This window comes from Cololabis saira, chromosome 1, assembly GCF_033807715.1.
Source record: "Cololabis saira isolate AMF1-May2022 chromosome 1, fColSai1.1, whole genome shotgun sequence".
Taxonomy (NCBI): Eukaryota; Metazoa; Chordata; class Actinopteri; order Beloniformes; family Belonidae; genus Cololabis; species Cololabis saira.
The window spans coordinates 11,398,038-11,422,528 of record NC_084587.1 but is presented as its reverse complement, the minus strand read 5'-3'; the positions used below and the strand labels follow the sequence as shown (position 1 = coordinate 11,422,528).

General features: G+C 37.2%; 1 protein-coding gene across 3 annotated transcripts in view; it reads right to left on the bottom strand.

Moving 5' to 3' along the window:
• suclg1 (succinate-CoA ligase GDP/ADP-forming subunit alph) overlaps positions 1-19,962 on the bottom strand; it is a 40,423-nt gene extending 20,461 nt beyond the window's left edge. For all 3 annotated transcript variants that reach the window (XR_009784075.1, XR_009784076.1, XM_061740139.1), the window contains exons 1-6: positions 19,851-19,962; positions 15,737-15,834; positions 10,938-11,054; positions 10,549-10,761; positions 9,435-9,492; positions 6,134-6,217 (exon numbers count right to left, since the gene is read on the bottom strand). Coding sequence is in view for 1 of the 3 variants with exons in the window: in XM_061740139.1 (XP_061596123.1) it covers positions 6,134-6,217; positions 9,435-9,492; positions 10,549-10,761; positions 10,938-11,054; positions 15,737-15,834; positions 19,851-19,884 (604 nt within the window). In the remaining 2 variants the exon portion in view is untranslated. The remainder of the gene's footprint in view (positions 1-6,133; positions 6,218-9,434; positions 9,493-10,548; positions 10,762-10,937; positions 11,055-15,736; positions 15,835-19,850) is intronic.
• Positions 19,963-24,491: the final 4,529 nt, after the last annotated feature.

Genomic DNA, 24,491 nt, shown 5'->3' with positions numbered 1-24,491 from the left:
TTCATTCTGATGCACATTTGGATAATTGTCCTCGAGGCTGTTTTCACCACTTACAGGGGGTTCAAGTTTAAAAAGAAACGGCTGAACAGAAGTCAAGTTTATCTCAGTGTAGGCTCCAGGGACCGGGGCCGGGCCAGACACTACCCAGAATGCACTGCAACAATTAAGTCCTACAAGTCAAACAGTTTTTTCTAATATTATAAAACAAGATATCTCATATCTTTATCACATGTTAATCTAGGAAACAATGCAATGTGTATTAAGAGATTTTTTTTGTTGCAACAACAATGTAAGTAGCTTTTACATCACTGCGGTCATTTACACTGAAGGGTTTAACCCTTGTGCTGTCTTTGGGTCAAGGGAGGGGGAAGGGAGAAAAGAAGGAATGAAGGAAGGGAGTAGGAAAGGGAGTAAGGAAGGGAGAAAAGATGGAAGGGAGGAAAGAAGGGAGAAAAGATGGAAGGAAGGAAGTAGGAAAGGGAGTAAGGAAGGGAGGAAAGAAGGGAGAAAAGATGGAAGGAAGGGAGAAAGGAGAAAAGAAGGAAGGAAGTAGGAAAGGGAGTAAGGAAGGGAGAAAAGATGGGAGGAAAGAAGGGAGAAAAGATGGAAGGAATGGAGAAAAGAAGGAAAGAAGGAAGGAAGAAGGAAAGGGAGTAAGGAAGGGAGAAAAGATGGAAGGGAGAAAAGTTGGAAGGGAGGAAAGAAGGAAGGGAGAAAGGAGAAAAGAAGGAAGGAAGAAGGAAAGGGAGTAAGGAAGGGAGAAAAGATGGAAGGGAGGAAAGAAGGGAGAAAAGATGGAAGGAAGGAAGTAGGAAAGGGAGTAAGGAAGGGAGGAATTGAATGAAAATGAATTGAAAGCACATTTGCGTCTACCATCGAGGGGACAAATGGGATTTTCCTGCATTAGTGGGACTCTAATGTCCTTGAAAATGTGACGGTAGTGAATATCCTAAACACAGGTGGACAGGCTCTACTCTTTCTTCCCCATTTTCAAAATATACTTTAATCCTTTTTCTGACCCCCAAGAGAGCTTCAGAAAGTAACTTCTTTGATCATTTCTTCAGTGGTGTGTTTCACAGCTTCAAGAATAAAGAGCCCGGCCTCTGTGCTCAGAAGACGCGTCAATGCGTATCGACATGCACAGGAGACGTGTCAATGCACTAATGGAAATGGCTCCATGTTCTACCTTTTCCATTTTAACCTGTGCTCATTTTATCTGGCAGCATTCATTGACCATCGCTCCGTTTTCCCTCCCTCACTGCCTAACTTTTTTCAGGTCGGTGGCTGAGCACATTTGACTTGTTTTTTGTTTCCCCAGCTGCTCACAAAATAAATGTAAATGCGGATATCATATATGGGTCATTTTAAAAAAGACAGAACATGCGCCCCACACTCGTGCAATCTGTCAGCGACATATGATATTTGAATCAAAATGTAATGAAATGGGAATTGTGTAACAGAGAGCATTTTTACAGTAACTCGGCTCTGGCTGAACGCAAATCACACAAGTAAGGCCTGGAATATACTTGCAGTCTGTTCATGCGTTCGCTTCATTTAGTGTTTCTTGGTTAAGTACTACTCGGCCCGTACGTGCGATACTAGAGGTGGGTGCAATTCAGCGATGTGTTGATGCATCGCGATGCGTCACGTGACGATTTGGAATCGATTAATTAATTAATTTATTTTTTTATTTTTATTTTGTTATCCTATCCAGATTCCAGACTGAATAAGCTGCTGAATCATTTCATTTTCAAGAATGCACATTTCCTTTTCTTCACTTGAAATATGGCAGATATGTTTACACTAAATACATTTGATGGAAGTACATATCTTGTTTACTTGAATTAATGAACTCATTAAATCCAGGGCTTGACTGTTTTCAGGGTTTTCCGCCAATAGAGGGCGCTCTCATGCAAGTGCAGCTTTCCCTGGTCAAAGTTAAGTAAGTCAAAGAGCAAATGTTTACATAGTCATAAAATAAATTATTTTGTGTCTTTGAAAAATACATGTCAAATGTTCAAAAAACCTTGTTATTTACTTAATGAGTGTTGTTAGAGGAGCTGAGTTAATTGATTGGCTATTTATTTACAAATGTAGCCACAGATGAAGACAAAATCAATCTTGTATGGAAAAAAGCATTAAAAATCACAATAATCAAAGAATCGTGGCACCAATAATCGAATCGACAATCGTTATAATCGAAGAATCGAAGCTCCAATAATCGAAATCGAATCGTGAGGTAGCCTTGTTTGCACACCCCTATGTGATACCACGTCCATTTCGGGGGAAGAGAGTAAATGCAGTTTAGAGAATTAGTCTTAGTGAGGACTCGCCAGCAGCGTTCTGAACTAACTACAGCTGTTTGATGGATGTTTTAGGGAGACCTGTGAGAATAGTGTTACAGTAGTCCAGTCTACTGAAGATAAAAGCATGGACACGTTTCTCTAAGTCCTGCTGAGACATCCGTCCTTTAATCCTCAATATGTTCTTTAGGTGATAATAGGCTGACTTCACCACTGTCTTAATGTGGCTGTTAAAATTCAGGTCTGACTCCAGAATAACTCCCAGATTTCTGGCTTTGCTATTTGTTTGTAGCTTCACTGCCTGAGTGCTGACTTTTAATGTTGCTTCCTTGGCTCCAAACACTATTATTTCTGCTTTGTGTTCATTTAACTGAAGAAAACTGGAGCGCATCCACTGTTTAATTTGATCAATATTTGAATTTGATTATAGTCTCACTGCGAGATGGTTATATAGATTTGTGTGTCATTGGCATAATTATGGTAACATTTGTTTCTGTCTTTCATGTTTGAGTGAGTGGGATCATATAGAGGTTAAACAACAGAGGCCCCAGAATTTAAACTTACAAATCGGAGCTAACTTTTTTGTTAGCTCTGCTTTGTAATTACCTAAAGACACAAAGGAGTCCTGTCTTTTAGACAGAACTCCAACCAGGCAAGCCCTGTGCCATAAAGTTCCAAAGTTCTTTAAAAGTCAAAATACAAATTAGAATATTAATTACACTCTACAAACAGAATGAATACATTTTTTTTCTTTAGCTGGGGGAGAATATACGTAGGGAATATGCCCCTCTCAAAACATAATTTTAAAGTAAACAGATGGAGAGTTGATGAGTTATTACTTTGACTCCCAGTGAAAATAAATATTTGTTGGAAGATACGTACTCATGGATATAGAGTTCGGTTAACAAGAGTAAGAGACCAATTATAATTTTGAAACTTTTTTAATACTCTGAAGGATGCTACAAAGAACGGTGTAAATTAAAATGTTCAAACCTGTTACAAAAAAATGTAAAAAAAAAAAATCACTGTGTTGTTAAATTGTGCTATAGGAATAAACTTGCCATGTAATAAGAGATGAGTGTTAGGATATTAAATCAACGCTGTTTAGATTGTTGTCCGTAATACCCTTTAACATGTTGACTCGACTGTGAAATACGGGCTAATACAAATGGCTTGTTGCTTCGCTAAGTGCAGTAGCAATGACTATTACGGATGAGGAAGCGATAGCGGCTTCCCATTGGCTGAGCTGACTGTCAACCGATCATGTTAGAAATAAATGTATTGCTCTATATAAACTCTCCTGGTGTGGTGCAACCCCCCCCCTCAGAGCTGTCATGGATTACCTTTTAATCTTAATTCTGATGTAGCCTTCTTATTTGGAAATGTTTTATTGATTATATCTTAATAACTTTTCTTTTACAGTAGGTTGACTATTTTACACCAGTCCAGGGACAGCAGATGCAAAATAGCCTTTTTGGTTAATTCTGGCATATTTTACATTTGTTTAAATGTATTATTAATGTGCATTGTCCCTGATAACTAAACCTTTAAATAAATGGATGTGACATCAACAACGGTTGAGACCAAAATTTCATTTTATTTTTTTAAATCAGGCTGTAAATATGTGTATTTCTCCTCTAAAGTTGGACATTTTAACATGGGAGAAAATGGAGATTGTCTTTTGCAGTCAGCCTTTATCGACCAGTTGAGGAGTTGCAACAAATCTTAGTTCCACACGAGCTTCAATCTGGAAGTCAGATGGTTGGCGCTTGCCGTTTCACCATGTAATGAGAACAAATCGATGCCCTTACCTTGACTGTGATTCGTCAAAAGACTCGTGTGCATGTTGGGGCCACCAAAGATGTGTTATTGTGAATCGTGTATCCTTTGGTACACGATTCAAGGTAATGATATTTTGATTTAAATGGTGAGCTTTGTCGACAGTGACACGAGTTTGCAGGCTTGTGAAAACAACTCACTGCACTCCAACTCCGAACCCAGTTGTATATTATGAGAGCTGTGCATCGCGTCACAGAACTTTGTCCCACAACAATAAAACTAGCTCAGTGAGTTGAACTGGACATCATGGCAGAAGCGACCAATAGACCCAAGAAAGTAATGATCCCAGGATTCGAGAGCCTGCCCGAGCGAGAGACCAAACAAGAGTAAATCTTGGACATCGTTGTAAAAGACTCTCTGCAAGCTAAGCTAAAATTCTTTTGTGCTACTTTAGATTTTCCTTTTCCAGATATAGAATCAATCATAGGCAAAGATTGAACTTTCTTCTGAAGCATCCATCCATCATCTATATCCGTTCGTTCTTATTCAGGGGTGCGATGGGTCTGAAATATTAAGTGGATTTGAATGTTTATATATCTAATTCATGAACCAGTATGGAAATTGGCAAGTATTATTTTTTTTAATATAAAACAGGATCTGTGCCATTTCCTAATATGATGACAGTACGTGTGCAAGGTAACCGCTGATCGCAGATCTGGACAAATACCAGCCAAAGGTTTGGTCATCTGACCATTTATATCGAACCAGTAGGTGTGTCCAAATATTTAACTATTTAACTACTGAGCCTTAAGTGATTGTTAAAGATAAGGTCTAATGTCATATGAAGCCTCATGACACACTCATACCCCTTTTACACCAAGCTGGTTCCAGGGCTGGTTCTGGGCTAGAGCCAGACTTAGCACCAGTTCTTTGGTTTTACACAGCCTAAGCACCGGCTCCTGGCTCTCAAAACTGGTGCTAGACAAGAACCAACTCTTTGCTGGTCTAGAGGAAAGAACCACGTTACGTCGGGGGCTACGTGCTTACTTTTGCGTATTTCATTCAGACCAGAAAAGAAAAGCACACATGTAAATAACAATATTAGGTGATTTCTTTCTTTTTTTTATATATATATATCTTTTTATGGCTTTTTTTTCCGGTCTAACTGAAGATCCAGTGTGTCATTTAATTAATACAAATTGTAGCTTAACTCAAATTTAATTTCTAATACTGATTGTGTGAAGGAATGAATTGATTTCCAGAAACGTATTAAAAGATCACATTCCCAAAACATATGTACAAATGTTCCATCGATTCTTTTACATCTTGGACATTTTGAAGAGATATCTTATAAATAAAATATAAAACTCACTGATTTTTCCTTTAATTGTGTATGAGGTTATAAATATGTCCTCTATTTCAGATAATCCAAGTCGGATTTTATTTGTTTTGATAGGTGATTGAACAATGCTCCATATTTGTAAATATTTAAAAAAGTGTTTGTCAGGGATGTTGTATTCTGATTTTAAGTCATGAATGATTTTAATTGCATGTTCAAATTAAATAAATCCTCGAACTGTTTTAAACTGTTATAAACCAGAGTTTGCCCATTCGACTATGTTGATATGCTTAATATTCAGATCTGGATTTTGATAAATAGTGGAATGCATTGAAGTACAAGTGGTAATACTGGAAATGGTGACGTACACAGACGTATACAGTAACGTGATGACGTGGCTCTCTGGCCAGCTGCTGGCCAGCACCAGCTTGTGTAAAAGCAAACGGTTCTTACTTAGAACCAACCGTGAACCGGCTCTAGCACCAGCCCTGGAACCAGCTTGGTGTAAAAGGGGTATCAGTGAAACTTTGATATAAAATATAAGGACTTGATTTTGAGAGTTTGATAGTGACATCACTATGTAAAATTCTGCTTAAGTTCAGTCTGAACATGAAACCGAGTCCGAGTCTCAAAAAACTGTCTAGATATAAAATGATGGGTTGTGAGTTTGTTACATTTACATTCAACACGTCCCAGGTGACTGGTAGCTTACCCACACAGAGGGACTGGCCCAGGCCTACTTGTGTAGTTTGGTGCACTGCTTCATACGTCAAGGTACCCGACCTAGAAACAATGCCTGCAAAAGAACACACACATAATGAAAGAATTTCAGTTAAGGTTGATAAAATGACAAAAATCCTGCAGCTGTCGCTTTGTGTCTCATTACGACAGAATCACTTCATAATGACAGTCAAGACAAAAACAGATCGGTTACACAACAAAGCTCTGGAACAGCTGTTCCGTGCTTTAAGAATGAAGGCAGTCATTCACTAAAACACAGCCACCCAGTGAAGGTTCATCGGGCGACGGCAGCAGCTCTTGCTGCTTATCAAGTTGTCAAGAGCGGCAGCTCATTCTAGGATTTAAGTACAAGGCTATAAAAAAAAAAAAAAGAAAGGTAATTCCGTCTCCTCTTTGTCATTCCTATCTGATTCAAAGGATGTTGGAGGAGAAACGTTGTCTGGGTCCAGACCTTTGAATCCATCCACTACATCGAGGTGACTAACAATGTGACATGAAACAGAAGTTTCTCAGCTGAGGGGAGGGGGAAAAAAAGAAAGAAAAATCTGGTCCAATAAGTGCTAGCACTAACAATTAGCCAGTCACCACCATGGGAAGGACTAACGCCGTTGTCAAGCTGTTGTTGATTGCTATCACGCTGGGCACAGTGACAGAGATGTTTTAATTAGGCTGACTTCTTCTTTTTCCACCATGGCTACCGGACAACAAATCCTCCGCTGACTTTTCCTTTCCACCTCTACATTAGGACAACGCTGGCAAAACGGGTACAGTGTGGTGGCATGGTGGATACACTGCTCTCTAGAGAGTGGTTAGAGGAAATCTAACATTCTGTCCAACAGAAACCAGAGTGGAGTTGATGTCAGAGTGTGAATGGAAACAGAAATATATCTGATATAATGTGAGGAGAAATGTGAGTCATGAAGTGGGTTCTTGCTAGGGATGGGCGGTATGGACTAAAAAAATGTATCACGATAATTTCTGGCATTTATCCCGATAACGATAAAAATGACGATACAAAAAATACCAATTCAACTCCACCTTTGTAACTATAAATCTATCACCACATTCAGCCTTTGGCCTGCTCTAAAAGATACTAAATAATACTAAACTACACCAATTAAATTGAATTAATAAAAACCAATTAAATGAGTTACACCTGTACTGCAAAACTGGAATGACTCAGATCCGCCATGTTTGTTACACAAAAACCTCATCAATGGGAATTTTTTTTTCTTTCTTTCTCATATCCTCCCTTCCTTCCTTCCTTTCTCATATCTATCCTTCCTTCCTTCCTTCCTTTCTCATATCTATCCTTCCTTCCTTCCTTCCTTTCTCATATCTATCCTTCCTTCCTTTCTCATATCTATCCTTCCTTCCTTTCTCATATCTATCCTTCCTTCCTTCCTTCCTTCCTTTCTCATATCTATCCTTCCTTCCTTCCTTCCTTCCTTCCTTTCTCATATCTATCCTTCCTTCCTTCCTTCCTTTCTCATATCTATCCTTCCTTCCTTCCTTCCTTCCTTTCTCATATCTATCCTTCCTTCCTTCCTTCCTTCCTTTCTCATATCTATCCTTCCTTCCTTCCTTCCTTCCTTTCTCATATCTATCCTTCCTTCCTTCCTTCCTTCCTTTCTCATATCTATCCTTCCTTCCTTCCTTCCTTCCTTTCTCATATCTATCCTTCCTTCCTTCCTTCCTTTCTCATATCTATCCTTCCTTCCTTCCTTCCTTCCTTTCTCATATCTATCCTTCCTTCCTTCCTTCCTTCCTTCCTTTCTCATATCTATCCTTCCTTCCTTCCTTCCTTCCTTCCTTTCTCATATCTATCCTTCCTTCCTTCCTTTCTCATATCTATCCTTCCTTCCTTCCTTTCTCATATCTATCCTTCCTTCCTTCCTTCCTTCCTTTCTCATATCTATCCTTCCTTCCTTCCTTCCTTCCTTTCTCATATCTATCCTTCCTTCCTTCCTTCCTTCCTTTCTCATATCTATCCTTCCTTCCTTCCTTCCTTTCTCATATCTATCCTTCCTTCCTTCCTTCCTTTCTCATATCTATCCTTCCTTCCTTCCTTCCTTTCTCATATCTATCCTTCCTTCCATCCTTCCTTTCTCATATCTTTCCATCCTTCCATCCTTCCTTTCTCATATCTTTCCATCCTTCCATCCTTCCTTTCTCATATCTTTCCATCCTTCCTTTCTCATATCTTTCCATCCTTCCTTTCTCATATCTTTCCATCCTTCCTTTCTCATATCTTTCCATCCTTCCTTTCTCATATCTTTCCATCCTTCCTTTCTCATATCTTTCCATCCTTCCTTTCTCATATCTTTCCATCCTTCCTTTCTCATATCCTTCCTTCCTTCCTTTCTCATATCCTTCCTTCCTTCCTTTCTCATATCCTTCCTTCCTTCCTTTCTCATATCCTTCCTTCCTTTCTCATATCCTTCCTTCCTTTCTCATATCCTTCCTTCCTTTCTCATATCCTTCCTTCCTTCCTTCCTTCCTTCCTTCCTTCCTTCCTTCCTTCCTTCCTTCCTTCCTTCCTTCCTTCCTTCCTTCCTTCCTTCCTTCCTTCCTTCCTTCCTTCCTTCCTTCCTTCCTTCCTTCCTTCCTTCCTTCCTTCCTTCCTTCCTTCCTTCCTTCCTTCCTTCCTTCCTTCCTTCCTTCCTTCCTTCCTTCCTTCCTTCCTTCCTTCCTTCCTTCCTTCCTTCCTTCCTTCCTTCCTTCCTTCCTTCCTTCCTTCCTTCCTTCCTTCCTTCCTTCCTTCCTTCCTTCCTTCCTTCCTTCCTTCCTTCCTTCCTTCCTTCCTTCCTTCCTTCCTTCCTTCCTTCCTTCCTTCCTTCCTTCCTTCCTTCCTTCCTTCCTTCCTTCCTTCCTTCCTTCCTTCCTTCCTTCCTTCCTTCCTTCCTTCCTTCCTTCCTTCCTTCCTTCCTTCCTTCCTTCCTTCCTTCCTTCCTTCCTTCCTTCCTTCCTTCCTTCCTTCCTTCCTTCCTTCCTTCCTTCCTTCCTTCCTTCCTTCCTTCCTTCCTTCCTTCCTTCCTTCCTTCCTTCCTTCCTTCCTTCCTTCCTTCCTTCCTTCCTTCCTTCCTTCCTTCCTTCCTTCCTTCCTTCCTTCCTTCCTTCCTTCCTTCCTTCCTTCCTTCCTTCCTTCCTTCCTTCCTTCCTTCCTTCCTTCCTGATAATCTTATGTACAACCAAAAAGGCTTAAAGTTCCCAACGGGGGCCATTTCAGTCTGATGTTATTCATTTTACAAACACAACAGAAAAAATCTCACCAATTCTTCCGTTTTTGTGGATGTGTCCAGGCATGATGCCAATCTTGCATTCTCCAGGCTGCGAAAAAAAGACACTTATTTCTATTAAACGCTGACAAAACAACTCAACAGTCTCTGAAAATATTGCTGCACTACTTCCATACTAGTAGTCGGTCTTCGATATATTTTCCCTCTCACTTACTAAAATATTTATCTGCACAAACTGTTTGTCTGTTTTCCTGCTCCAAAACTCCCTTAAGAAAAAAATAATTCTCCAAAAGGTTTTCTTTGTCATAATACAACTTTGAAATAAACAACTATACAGTTATTTTAACATATGGGTTACTCAGGACTAGGGCTGGGCGATATGGACCAAAAGTCATATCTCGATATTTTCTAGCTGAATGGCGATACTCGATATATATCGATATTTTTTCTGTGCCATAATTGGAGTTTCCCCCAAAGCATTATAGCATAGCATCTCTGTTAGCTTCATTTTTTTCTGAGGCAAACCCTTAAAAAAACAGTCAGTTTTAATACAAAGCCTCGTGCCAAATGTCACACAGGTACATTTATTAACAGAGGTCTGCACAATATTAAAATGTATAAAATGAAATAAAAATAAACTGCCTGCATATATAGAATAAAAATGCTTCTTGAATAAAAATAAAACAAATATCCCTTTCCTGCATAACAATTAAATTAAAATACACTGTGCAATTAATACAATGTAGACATTAACAGGCAGACTTTTCCACTGAGGTTGACAGTTGTGCAAATAACAAAACATTTGTGCAAATCTCAAATAAAACATTCAAGTCAATTTGTCACAAAATAGGCTATATCAAAATAATTTTTATTTTTTTTAAATCGATATAAGCGATATTGTCTCGTACCATATCGCATTTGAAAATATATCGATATATATTAAAATCTCGATATATCGCCCAGCCCTACTCAGGACGATATAAAAAGGGCTTTTAGAGTTTTAGATTTACTGTACAGCATCATCAAAGCACTAAATGTTAAACACTGACAGATCCACAAGAAGGAGTTTTCACTTTTAGCTCTCTTAGCTGTAAAAGAGTGTGTGCATTGTGTGTGTGTGTGTGTGTGTGTGTGTGTGTGTGCTTACATTGATGACTCCTGGGCAGTTGGGGCCTATGAGGCGCGTGGCGTTCTGGCGCAGTAGTTTATGTTTGACCCTCACCATGTCCTGCTGGGGGATGCCCTCGGTGATGCACACCACCAGGGGTATCTCCGCATCAATGGCCTCAATGATGGCTGCTGCCGCAAATGGTGGAGGTACATAAATCACAGTGGCATCTGCCCCTGTGCCCTCCTTTGCCTGAGGCGAGGATGAAGGAAAAGAAAAAAAAAAAAGTAGTGGTGGTGAATTTAAGAAGGAAATTCTTGAGTTATGAAACACTGCCACCTAATGTTTCTCAAAATAACAACAAATTAAAAAAAAAATTGATCTTAAACTGATGCACAGCAGATTTTGAGAAAGGATGACACATGTACCTCCTTGACTGAGTTGAAGACCGGCTTTCCAAGGTGCGTCTTTCCGCCCTTACCGGGGGAAACGCCTCCAACCAACAGGGAGCCATAATCAAGAGACTGCTGACTGTGAAACGTTCCCTGGAAGGCAGGAAGGCAGGAGAAAAGAGGAATCAGGGAGTGCGTGTGTGAGCAATGAAGTGGGATACAGCCAACTTCGAAAGCGTCGACATTAAGATTTCAAGGCAGACGGAGTTAGAAGAAATATGCTTCCGTCTGGGATTAATCACACGGGCTGCTGGGTAAGGGCTGGATTTTTAGCAGGGAATCAAGGTATCAATAAATATACTCGATGAGAAGGAATCGAAATGTTCTTCATAAATAAATAATGGTGAAAGCTCAGTTTAATCTCTTTGCAGAGTATCTGAAAAACAAATCAAAATAGCTTTGGGTTTTCACCAGCGGGACTGACTGTAAAATATGTCCCCAGAAAGAGTTTGCAAGAATATTTCACATTCTGTCACTTTCATGTGCTCTGCAGAGGAAGTGTCACGCTTGCATTTCCAGAGTCGGCGCGTTTAATTCCTCACACTCCAGAAGTTAATTTACTTTGCTCATATAATTGTAAAACAGCAAGTTACAGGGTCACCTTGCACATATTTGTGCTGTTTCTGTGTATATTTAGATAATACATTTAAAGAAACAAATCTCAATATAGCTCCACCTGACCAGAACTCCAACTTCATAGAAGCATAACAGCAGATGATGTTGGACCATCTCTAACCTAGCCTAGAAATCGAGACATATTGCTTACAAATTTCTATTTGCTGAGCAGGTACGTCGAGCTACATGTACCGTCTGCTGGAGCTCATTAAATATGCCAAAATAATCACGAGAAGCCAATAAAATCAGTCTCTCCTTACAGAGTCTCTGGGCCGGATTAACACGACAACAGAGCCGCAACGTTGTAATCTGGAGTAGGCAGGAATGTATTGCAGCTCCTTTTGGCTCTAGGACTTTAATGATGTGACATCTCCAGTATGCATTTTTTTTAAATTTTTTTATTTTTTGGGGGGGTTCAAATGTTAAAACCATTTTATATATAAATCTTTTGATAATAATGATAGATGATATGATTGGAAAAAGGTGTGGCTGGTCGAGGATACATTTTGTCTCAACAATAAGATAAAGAGGTATCTTTCAAAACTACACCTATAATACATCCAGCTAACAAAGCATTGGTTATTTAATATTGACATTGAATACTCGTGTAATTTCTGTTGTATCGTTGAATATTCTGGTCCAACGTGGAGAATTTTATTAAAAAGGAAACCAAGACAAGACAGTCTTTACATTTGCAAGAAAAGGACATTTTTCTTTGTTTTGAAGACAACCAATTCAAATAGGACTTTATTTGTAGAACCTGTTTTCATTTTAGGTCAATTTCACATTCGTAAGAGCAAATAGTCTCACAGCAAATCAAACTTTACAGTTTTTGTTTGTTTTTTTTTTTACAGGAACTTCATCACCATCCTCAATGTACTCAAAAACGAACTTTATTTTGGAAAAGGTCTTATGTGTTTGATGTCTTTTTTCATCTCTTCTACACAACTTTCGATTACTTGTTTCGTCACTCTGAATTCGTCACCTTGTTTGTTGCTCTGATTGGTCACAGTGCTAACCAACTGTATGCAAAGGGCGGTTTGATGAGCAACCACTGGTGGTAAATCTCGCTATCGCGGTACTTTCTACCGTTTACAAATGACAAAATGTTCATATCTTTCATTACATTTATGAAGTGATTAGTCTCCTCCTGGTCTTGCGTTTCTCCATGTTAATAAGAACTTCCTCTTCCTCTTTGTCAGTTTTGCAGACGTGAATAATATAACAAACATTAAAGCAAAGGTAACTAATATTTTAAAAGACTGCGCGCTACTACTTTCCAGCTAAGCTAACACAGCCATTCACTTCATGAAAAGTTCCTTGTGAAATGACTGGCACAAATTTCCACCGCGACATAACATACTGAAATGATCACAATGGAATTTACAGCAAAACCAAGAAAAGTCATATAGATAAATCTTTCATGGCCTATTTGAAGTAAAGATAAATAGGATGAAGCTGCATCAAACTAAAAGAAAAAGTGTAGAAAGTGTTTTGGAAAACTAAAATCCTTTAACCCTGTCAGACGAAGGTTTTCTTGAACGAGGGAATTAAATTGGTCCAAACTACGTTTATGCTGAAAACGACCTGCAAGATGGAAATCAGTTATTCAGTAGTGAAGATGCAGAAAAAATGTAGATAAAGTAGCATGAGCAAAAACTGAAAATGAATGAGTTTAACGCAAAAATGAAAACTCGCCTATTAAGAAGAATTAGAAGGCATGAATCAGCATTTTCACCTCCATTTGCAATGAACCCCTTCACCCCGTTAACTTTGCTGTTTTTACCACTCATTATTACAGCAAATGTTAGGACAGTAATTTTGAAAAATGGCTCGCTTATCAAGCCAGGAGGACACGGCAGTGTGCACTCAATAGCACTTGTTTCATTGCTCATCCTCTTCCAATTACTCAGCATGTTCACTGGAACCCTATTTAACAGCCTCATACTGGAAACTCAAGAACGGAGTGTGCGTAATAAAAATCCATGTTTCTGCTTTGTTGAACACAACTCAACACTTTCTGTCCTTCTTCCCTCTTTTGAAAAAAGTCCCGAGTTAGTTTTTTCTTTTGTTTCGTTTTACTTAAAAACTGAATTGTGAACAATCTGCCTTTCAGAGTTATTGCTATTGATAATATGATGACAAAGGGTTGTCATGACAACAATTGTGCATCAAAGTTGTTTTTTCACGCCTTTCAACTCCACATGCAATCAAAGTCTGAAGAAAAATGAATTTCACGTCTTTAAGACCACAAAATAAGTCAGGAAACTCAATAGACGAGTGAGCCAAGCACATTTCAGCGTTCACAAAGACTATTAATATTAGCTTGAAATATATGACCGACTTCAAAAAACAGTTCTGCTAAAGACCTTAGGCCAAAAAGTATGTTTCCATCTATTATTCTAGTGCATTCTGCCTTAAAGGAATATCCTGGAGTTAAAACAACAGTCTATTATTAGATGGTGACGGGTGTAAACTTTCATCGAGGACAAAAACACACGAATTAAAGCAGTTTTGACTGAGAACAGAATTTGCATTTGCTGAAAAATAGCAATTAATGTTACCACTTGGGGCAACAGACCTGTGTGAAAACAAATTGCTATTTTAAACCCCTGACAAGACTCAAAAATGTCATTTCACTTCAGTGATAGTGTGAATTGGGTCCCTACAGACAAATCCAGGTCATTTCAACTTTGTAAATGCATTTCCTTCCAGTTGCTGGCGCCACTTTAGAAAGTCTGTACAAGCCGACAACCACGTCGTCCAAACGGCTGTTAAACATCACACAAGGTGGAGCGTTCATGGTCTCTGCTTCTAAAACGTGTCCATTTCACACACAAAACCTGTTTAATATTGTAGCAACACAGCAGGAGGAGGTGAAACAATTAAAATAAACCCTGCCAATATTCAAGGGCACTTTGGATTAGTGATGCACCGATTGTTCGGTAACCGAAATTGTTCGGCCGAAAATGGCAAAAAAACACTTTCGGGGGTTCGGTGGAATAAGTGGGAAAAAAAACGAACAATTATTAACGGCGTTGTAATATAAGGAAATAAGACTGGCCCCTCCAGTAACGGTTGCGCACCATAAACATAAATCGTTGGCCAACCAAAAGGTAACCACGTAAGAATTTTACCTAACATTCACCAGGAGGTGGAACCAAAACAACATAATGCTGGGAAATTAAAAAATGTTCAGTTTTTTATGTTCAATAAATATTTTCTACCTTGTAATTTTGTAAAAGTTTTTTTTCTTTGAAAAGCATGCCTAAATCAAATTTATTTGATTTATGCAATGGTGAAAAAATTGGCAAAATAAATGAAAAACTGCAAAGAACCATGTTCGGTATTGTTCGGTATTCGCCCAAATGTTTATTATTATTTTTTGGTTTCGGTCACAAATTTTCATTTCAGTGCACCACTACTTTGGATATTTAAATCTATTATATTTAAGAACATCTAGCCTCGTATTTATTCTGAAGCTGACTGGTTGCTCCTGTCTATGTCTTTTTAATTTTTTTAATTCTACATCCAAACTTAATCCGATATCCTGCAGCTTTGTGAGCAGCGTGGATCAAGAAATCTGAAACTGCACCTTTGACATTGAGCGGGGATGTCAGGATGCATGTGACAAATCAAATACGACCAACAGACGTGTCTGAGTGTGGTTTACACCGCGACACCAAACTACTGTGGTTCACGGATGCTACACCCGACGAAGGAGGTCCACACGCTCTCAAGAAGGGAATGAGAGTGAACGAGTTATTGATTCCTCCATTCCCTTAATCAAAACTGCTTTAATTCACATCGTTTGTGGTCCCTTAATGAAAGTTTTCACTACTCACCGTCTAACAATAGACCTTGAGCTGATTTTACTCTGGGCACTTCCTTTAAGTGCACATCTGTCTCCTCGGGAGAGACAGGAGGACAAACGAAAGTCAGTCAGGAATAGATTTCACTTCTTTCCCTTATGACTGGTTACTGTGATGGAAAGAAACGCTTCTTCTCCTCTCTGGTAATCTTCATCACGCAGGGAGTCTCACAGACGCATACAAGAGTGGAATTGAGTGTGCAGCGAGGATGAACTGAGAATTTACATCAAGATCACATTCACCTGAACTGATGTGAGGCAATATCACAGATGAGAAGTCGCTACAAACCTGTTTCCCAGTGAATCCCTGGCAGATGACCTTCGTGTCCTTGGTGATGTAGAGGTTCTTTCTCGTTCCAGTGTAGTGTCTGACTCCACACTGCTGCACTAATGGATGGTGAGAGAAGAGGAGCAACACAGAGAGCGTTTGTGCATCAGAAAGTAACACAGAAGTCGAGTATACGTGACTGGAAAAAAATGATAATTTTATACCAAACTTTTTTTTCCTCTCTTTTTACAATAAAGGGTGAAATAATAAAAAAAAAGGATCTTTCTTTTACTTTACTTGGAAAATATTGTTCTTTCAAGACTCAGAGGTTGCAGTGTTTTGATAGCAATCTGTTTTGCTGTTGCCAAGCAACAATTACCAGTTTCAAGAGTTTGACATTCACTTTTTCTAAATGGGAACACAAACACTGTTTTTAACCTATAAAGAATCTATTGGCTGCTTATTTTGTGGAGCTGTAAAGGTGTCAACATCTCTGAAAATGTGACATGTGAAGGAGAGATTATAATTAATAATACTGTCAAACATGAACATGAAAAAGAAAAGAAAAACAGATTATGTTCAATAGCAGAAAGACATAACAACTACCAGACTGACTGGGCTCACAGTATTCAAGAGGAAAAACAATGTCTACCGGTAAATAACTCCAGCAATATGACATCCTGCCAAATTTTTCAAATATTTTCACTGTTCAAAATGATCAAATATGTATAGCATGATGTTTTATTGTATTTAAAAACCAAAATAATCAAAAGTGTGATCAGGGTGTGTTGATTGGACCGTTTGTCAATCCACAGAAAGAAATATAATTAATCCTTTCAATAATTATTGCGCAGAAGCACCAAAAACTGGCTGGTTGTACGTTTGAAAATGTCATCTTGAGCTCAGGGAGTGTGCGGTGGCCTTTTCTTCCCTATGCTTTCTGACATTTAAAAAACTAATTTATTAACTTATAATTTGCAGCGTAAAAGTTTTACATTCAGATGGCACCGCCATATCAGATGAGACGACACGCTGATCTCAGAGGGATGTACTGAAAAGGTCTTTTAGGCATGAGCTTCTTTGATGGCATCATATACACCTCAGCAAGTTTTGGACACTTGAGTAATTCATTCAGCTGAGAATTTAAACAAATTTATCAACTTAATAGTGATTTCTGATCAGATTGGAGGATTTTTGGTTCAGGTTAAAACCCCTGCAGGACAGACTAATAGATTAAAACTTGAAAAGAATGAATTAAGATTGTGTTATGTTTGATTTGGCCAAATAAAATTAGCATGCACAAACTTAGTTCTATTATGATTTATTATTGCTGCCAAGTTAGAAATATCTGTCCACATTCAGAGAGGAGGCAAAAAAAGTCTGAAAAAGGTTATTTATCCTGTGCTACTCTACTGGAAGGCACATAATGTTTTATGTTCCCTAATATATTCCAACAAAAGGGCAAAGTACTTTTGTATAATTCTGTGCTGATCAATCAATCAAAATACTTTAATAATGTATATATGTTGTATATATTAATAAAAAAAAAACATAAAACTAAGCTATATACATGACATATATAAGAAGAAATTCAAATATATATATATATATATATATATGAAATTAAAAATAAATTAAAACATTTTATTATTCATATAAAGGGGTGCTGAAAGTTACAAAAAAAACTGTATTCCACCCAAAATAAAAATGATGTCTATTATATTTCATAAATAAATTCTTATTGAATGTTGATGGTTTGTAATACTTTTATTTTAGCAAAGAGTCATGAGAAAGGCAACACAACTAGACTCTCTAGACGACTTGAGTTTGATGCAATGCCAAATATCCCAAGACTGTTTTAGGGAACCTGATCTGGGATCAAAGACAGATGACCACTTGTGGTCAAACTTTGGGCAAGAACAGAAGTATGTGGGCATGTGATGCGGGGTTTCACTTACATCTGTAATTTGATGAAACTATGTTAGAGAAACACTTAAAGAGTCTGAGTTTAGTCCAGTGTCTGCAATGTACAATCCTGAACTATAATGAGCCATGTCCTGCACAAACTGACGAAATGAAGCTGCCTCCAAAGATACTTTAGAATCAGAAGTCCCCTTCCCAAAAAGATTTTCTGTCAGCAAGAGTGGAATGTGAAAGCATCTTAAGAGTAGTAACTGCTCATATGATACCCTTAAAACAATGATTGCTGTTTTAAGATTTGGTCATAGGGAGTGCATGGAGGGTGATCTGGGAATATTGAAGATACATTCCTTGTGAAGTCATGAATTTGGAGCCAGGTGAAATTTAAATGCTCTTTCAAGATGATTTAATCTGGGATATAAACCCAAAATTAATCAACAATGAGTTAACAAATCTGTATCTAAAATTGTAAACACTAACTGCTCCAAAACAGGTTGGGCATGATGTGAATTACCATGGTGACCAGGCCAAATAAAAAACAAAAATGTAAGTCCCAAGAGGCTTTAGACGTGACAAACTTCACTTTTTAACCCTCACACAACCTTAACAGACCAGCACAAACAGTATGGGCTGTATCTGAATGAACTTTGCACTGTTTTAACTTATACCGCTGTGCAAAGTTCAGTTTGCACACACGAGCAGATTATCCTAGGACAGGGACATAGGCCACGAGCAACAGATATGAAGCCACCACTAGGCTTGCCACCCGTCCCTTGAAATACGGAATTGTTGCGTAATTGGGAAGTAAAAGTCGCGTTCTATATTGAACCAATACAGACACATAGTATGCTCTTATTTATTGATGTCATAATATACAGATGAAGGTCGGAAAATTTGAATATATTGCAAAACTTCATTCGTTTCAGCTTAGGGTGAAACAAATTATTTCCCACTACATTCAAAGTGAGATATTTCAAGCCTTTATTTGTTATAATTTTGGCGATAATGGCTCACAGTTTATGAAAACCCCAAATAAAAAGAATCTAAAGAAATTTTGAATATTTTATTAAATCAATTTAACATAACATATCTAGCTTTGCATGTAATGAGAATTAGTTCCACCTTTTAAGTTGAATTATTGAAATACATTCACTTTTACACCGTATTTTAATTTTCCAGCCTTCATCTGTAGCTATATTCTACATCTGGGCTGATGTACAAATATAATTCAATTTAAAAAAAACGGTACAAAAAGGAAGTTCTGGGAAGTTATTTGATTGAGGAGGAGTTATGTTAAGGAAAGATTGTGTTTGTTAGCAGGTTAGGTGCAAAGGCACAACCAATGGGAAAATCGGTAGCCTAATAGGTAAATTAGCAGCTATTTATTATAATATTTATGTTTAATTTATAATAGAGGTAACAAAGGGGCAGGGTTAAATACGTTTTACATCTACCTGCACCTTTACCGACACTGTTTTTTTTTCTTGCCTGTTTGTATTACGTTTTTGTTGCTTTTTTCTGTATGTTTTGAATTTGTTTTAAAATTTTATATTTTTTTCCTTATGTGTTCGAAATAAACAATTCAATCAATCAATCAATCAATGTGGACAAATACAGAATAGGAGGCTATTTCAGTTGCTAGCATGGTTTGCTGTCTGTACAGTCAGGCAAATTCAATGCTATTAAAGCACTTTAAACTTGAAATTTTTTCATATAAAATAAACACATTTCTATGCAGTTTAGAAGTTTTGGGGATGTCCCTTTTTTTTGGCGGCTGCGCTGCTGAAATTGGCGTGTCCCTTATTTCTATTTCTGAAAGGTGGCAGCCCTAATGACACCAGTGAAGCTCCAGATTTACACTGACAGTTCAACATTCACCTAATATCAGACTGGCTGAACTGTAACTTTAACCCTTTAGTGAACAGAAGCGCTGTGATTCAGTCCAGAAATCATACAAGGTCAAAGACAGACCAGGAGATGGACTTGTGTCTCGGTTTGCAGCTCCAACTGTCAATGAACTCACGGCTTTGGAGCTAATGCGGCTAATAGCATGACAGCCGGTCCAGCAGGGCTTATCTCTGCTCTCTGCAAGATTACTCCCGTCTGCAAAGTTCCGCTAATGCAACGACTAGTTCCATTGGAGACGCTTGTGTAACGGAAGTTAAACACCCACACATTTCGACGTATCAAAAGTGTTATTTGGTCAAATACTTACAAAGCAGCCTCGCAAACAACCTGCTGTGAGACATCTTCGGTCATTCACCAATGACACCAAACCCGCAGGACCTCATTCAGCTGCCTAAACACATCCTTTACAGATTTACAGTTTTAGATTAATCTTGAAACAAGTTGTTCTTTTATAATTTATTCATCCTTTTCATATTCGCATTCTTTTGTCGTTACATGTATGTTTTTTTTTAATTATTTTTATAAAGTCTATTACACTGAAAGCAACTTCGGGGTTGTTGTTTTTCTTCAGGCGGAGCAGTGGTTGCTTTTTTTACGCAATGCATTGTGGGTATTGAAGTCTTCCATAAAATACTTGCGATTAACCTTTGTCAGCGCTTTTGGTCAGCACTAGAGGGCACCTCGATCACTGGGATCCTTTCAGTGGGCGTCAAGATTACAACTAGACAGAAAGGGATTATACATTTGACTTGAAAAGAACATTAACCATATTCTCCAACTCTTTGATGAATCTGGCAATATACTATCTTATGAACACTTTATGTCTGTACATAGTTTCCCTGTTCCCTTTAAATAATTTAATACTGTAACCCATGCTATTTCGAAAGATTTAATTCAACTTGTGAAAAACCACTTGATTTATAGTAATTTTTACGAAAGCGCTACCTGCATTAATGTTAGGTGGAATAGAACTAACAGATAAAAAGTGTAATAACAAGCATATACCTGTACGCCAGTGTTTTCAAAAAAAGAACCAAGTTATAATTAGAGGTAAATTCTATTGGCGATCTCACATTGAAGACATAAACTGGAGAAGAGCCTGGCTCCTACCACATAAATATTGCATCTCAAACAAAGGAAAAGAAGTCCACTTTAAAATTCTACACAACATATACCCTGTCAACTGTATCATTGCTAAATGTACAGATGTTAATGACTCCTGTACTTTTTGTAACAATGAAACAGAAACATCTCTGCATTTATTTTTTCAAAGTGACATATCCAAAAAATTTTGGAGTTTCACTTTTTCAATGCTGCTAAATCTGTTTATTTACTTAAAATTAAATATATTATTTGTTACTTTGATTATCCTAAAGATCGTGCTCTTGAACACCTATTGAATTTTATCATTATTTACGTTAAATTCTTTATTCACAAACAAAACTTTGCTGGTGCTACTCCTAAATTTGCCCCTTTTCTACTAGAATGAAATGCTCTCATTAAATCTCTTTATTTGATAAACAACAACTAAAGCAATATATTTTTAATCAACTATGAAAAGTTTTTCCCTGTATCCTCTGATTAACCTTTTATTTTATTTGTCTTGACCTTTCCTTATTGTTTTCTATGCATCTGATTCTATTCCTCATATCTGTTTTATTTATTTATGTATTTATTTTATTCTCTATTTATTTACTTACTCATCTTTATTATTATTATTATGACTGTTACCTTCATTATCTATATTATGACTTCTTATTCATACTAGATATTTTTATAATTTACTCCATCATTGTATGTGCTGTTCCACACTATTGTATACCTTGTTGGTATTTGTATAGCAAGATTTGCTAATAAAGTAAAAAAAAAAAAAAAAAAAAAAAAAAAAATATATATATATATATATATATATATATATATATATATATATATATATATATATATATATATATATATATATATATATATATATATACATTTGACTTCAAAAGGATGTGATTTCAAATTTTAAAAAAGTTAAATAAAATCGTATATACATTCTATATCCAAATCTAAAAAAGTAGCAACACAACCACTTTGATGAGACACCCTGTGATGGATTACTATTAACTACAATTTATGATGATAGAGAACAAAGCTTGTATTGTTTCCCCCTATCAAAATCTTTGAATTATCAACATGACTCAGCACACTGTTGCCACCATCAGTTGTTTTTTTTTTAACGTTTATATCATTTTACTCACAGTGTCAGGTGCCAAAAATGTATTTTTCAGGTTAAATATGCAATAAAATCTTAAGGAAATTCATCTACATTAAAACAATTCATTACAACAGTTTGTTATATGTGCATATTGTAAACTGAAAGTACAGTAAAAAAAAGTTAAACAAAAAAAGAAACAAAACCACTTCTTTTTGAACATGTATTTAAAATCTAAATTTATTCTGTTCAACTTCCCTTTGTGGAGTTGAGTTCACTGTAAAAGTTGAGTAAAATGAATCCCAGATTCCTCAAATGACCACCAGGGGCTAACCCTTTTAAAATGTACAACTTTGGAGCAGAAATAAACATATATACAGCCTGTTTCATACAAATTTACAAGAAGTTCAATAATTTACAGAAATATGATGAAAGTGTGTGTAGTAAAGTGGCTGACGGCAGTAGTCTGTGTATGCACAAAATACAAGTACAAGTATCGTAATCATAATCATAATCATAATCAGGCTTATTGGTCAAGTCAGGTCAAACGAGACAGGGAATTTGACTCGGTTATTTTCGCTCACTGTACAGTAAATAGAGAAATGGCTCTTCCTAACATATATACAATTTAAAAAAAAAAAGTTAAAGGCAACAGTACGAGGTAGACATGGTTATTGAAAATTGCATTGTTACAGCATGTGATTGTGGTTATTATTATTATTGCACAGTTATTGATTGATTACTCTGAGACTCTATGAGTGATGAGAGTTCATCAGAGCAACAGCTTGGGTGAGTATAATCCAGTAAATGGCAGAAGGGGCAGTTTGATCAGTCTGACGAGAGGACTGGTGTAGGACACGGTCACTCTCACACACACCTACGCACAAAAACTAACAACTGTTGCAAGATTAAAATGCTTACTGTAAAAAAAAAAGGTTTTTGGCCAAATAGGCCATAAACATTGATATATATGAAGACAAAAAATGTAAAAAGTGGCAGATGGCAGTAGTCTATGCATGTTGGGGGGAATAAAGGCAGCCCATTGCTACTAGTCTAACTAGTGATGGGTTAAAATGCAGAGGACACATGTCAGTCTGTTTCCATGTATACTGATGAATAAAGTGATTATTATTATGTGCAATCTACAAGTACCGGTATGTTCAGTAAAGTGTTGGATGCCAGTAACCTGTGCATGTGGGGTTGGAGAAGGACAGGAAACTGAGGAGTCGAGGGGAGTAAAGAACCAAGCTTCCCAAAACCAAGTGAAAGGGTCGTGTTATTTTAGAAAGTTTGACTTGCTCCACAAAATATTGTAATAATGAAACGTAATTTCTCGTTCACATAACTCAATTTAATCAGAATCAGAATCAGAATCAGAATCAGCTTTATTGGCCAGGTTCGAACATTGTCCAACAAGGAATTTGACTCCGGTAGTTTCGCTCTCTATGGTATAAGGTGAACAATAAACAAATGAACAATAGACGAATAGACAATGTGGAATTTCTATGTACAAAAATTATAAACATTTTAAGGTGCAGCAGTTTGAGGTAATGAGAATAAGTATGACCTATTTACAATTTCTACAGACAAGAATTATGCAAAAATACAAGATAAAAAATTTAAATTGTACAAAAGAAATAAAAAAGTGAGATATAGTAAGATGATAAGATGCACGTTCTTCAAACACAACATCGTTGTGTTCAAATTCTTTTTCAAAGTCTAACTGATCTTATGAGGAGCATCAGCACTGGGAGGGACTGCCAGGCAACAGGGCAGCACCATGGGGGCAGCACATGCTTATGCACCTCGTGTCGGGTTCAAAGTTAACCAATCAGCAGCCACCAACTCTTCCGACGCTGATTGGTCGGATTCTTCCGTCACACGTCACTTCTACGGAGATTCACGGAGGCGTTTACGCTGCGCTCCGTGTGTGTTCGCGTTTTCGGAGTAGCTCGTAGGCATAGACATATATACATAGACGCCTCATCGACCGCTGCTGTCGAGCCGCGGGGCCGCCATCTTGGTGCGGGCACCCGCTCCACTCACTGTCATCTGTCTGGCTGGCGCAATGTGTGTCAGCGCATTTAATAATCATGTCTGCCTCACTCTGCTGCCCCTCTCACTTTAGTATTTCTTTTGTAAATTTTTTTTGTATTTTTTGTATAATTTTTCTGTTAAAATTGTAAATAGGTTATACTTATTCTATTTTTATTCAGAACGGTCCTTCTCACTACCTCAAACTGCTGCACCTTTAAAATGTTTATACTGTACAATACATAGAAATACCACATTTGTTTATTGTTTATTGTTTATTTTTAATACCAAAGAGCGAAATTACCGGAGTCAAATTCCTTGTTGGACAATGTTCGAACCTGGCCAATAAAGCTGATTCTGATTCTGATTAATCTGTCATAACTCGCAGAATACAAAACTGATTTTAATTGGGTTTTTTTTCTGCAAACGTCATACATCTAGGCATAATACCGGACACATGATTTGGCGTATTTTAGTATTCATAGTAGGCTTAACAGTAATAGAATATTCTGGCATGTGATAGGTAGGCTATTTTGCATATATATATATATATATATATATATATATATATATATATATATATATATATATATATATATATATATATATATATATATATATATATATATATATATATAGTCTAACCATGAGTCTAGCCATTTATTTTGACGAGGGTAGATTGCTCCAAGTGTTTAACATTTTACTGCAAACATATTT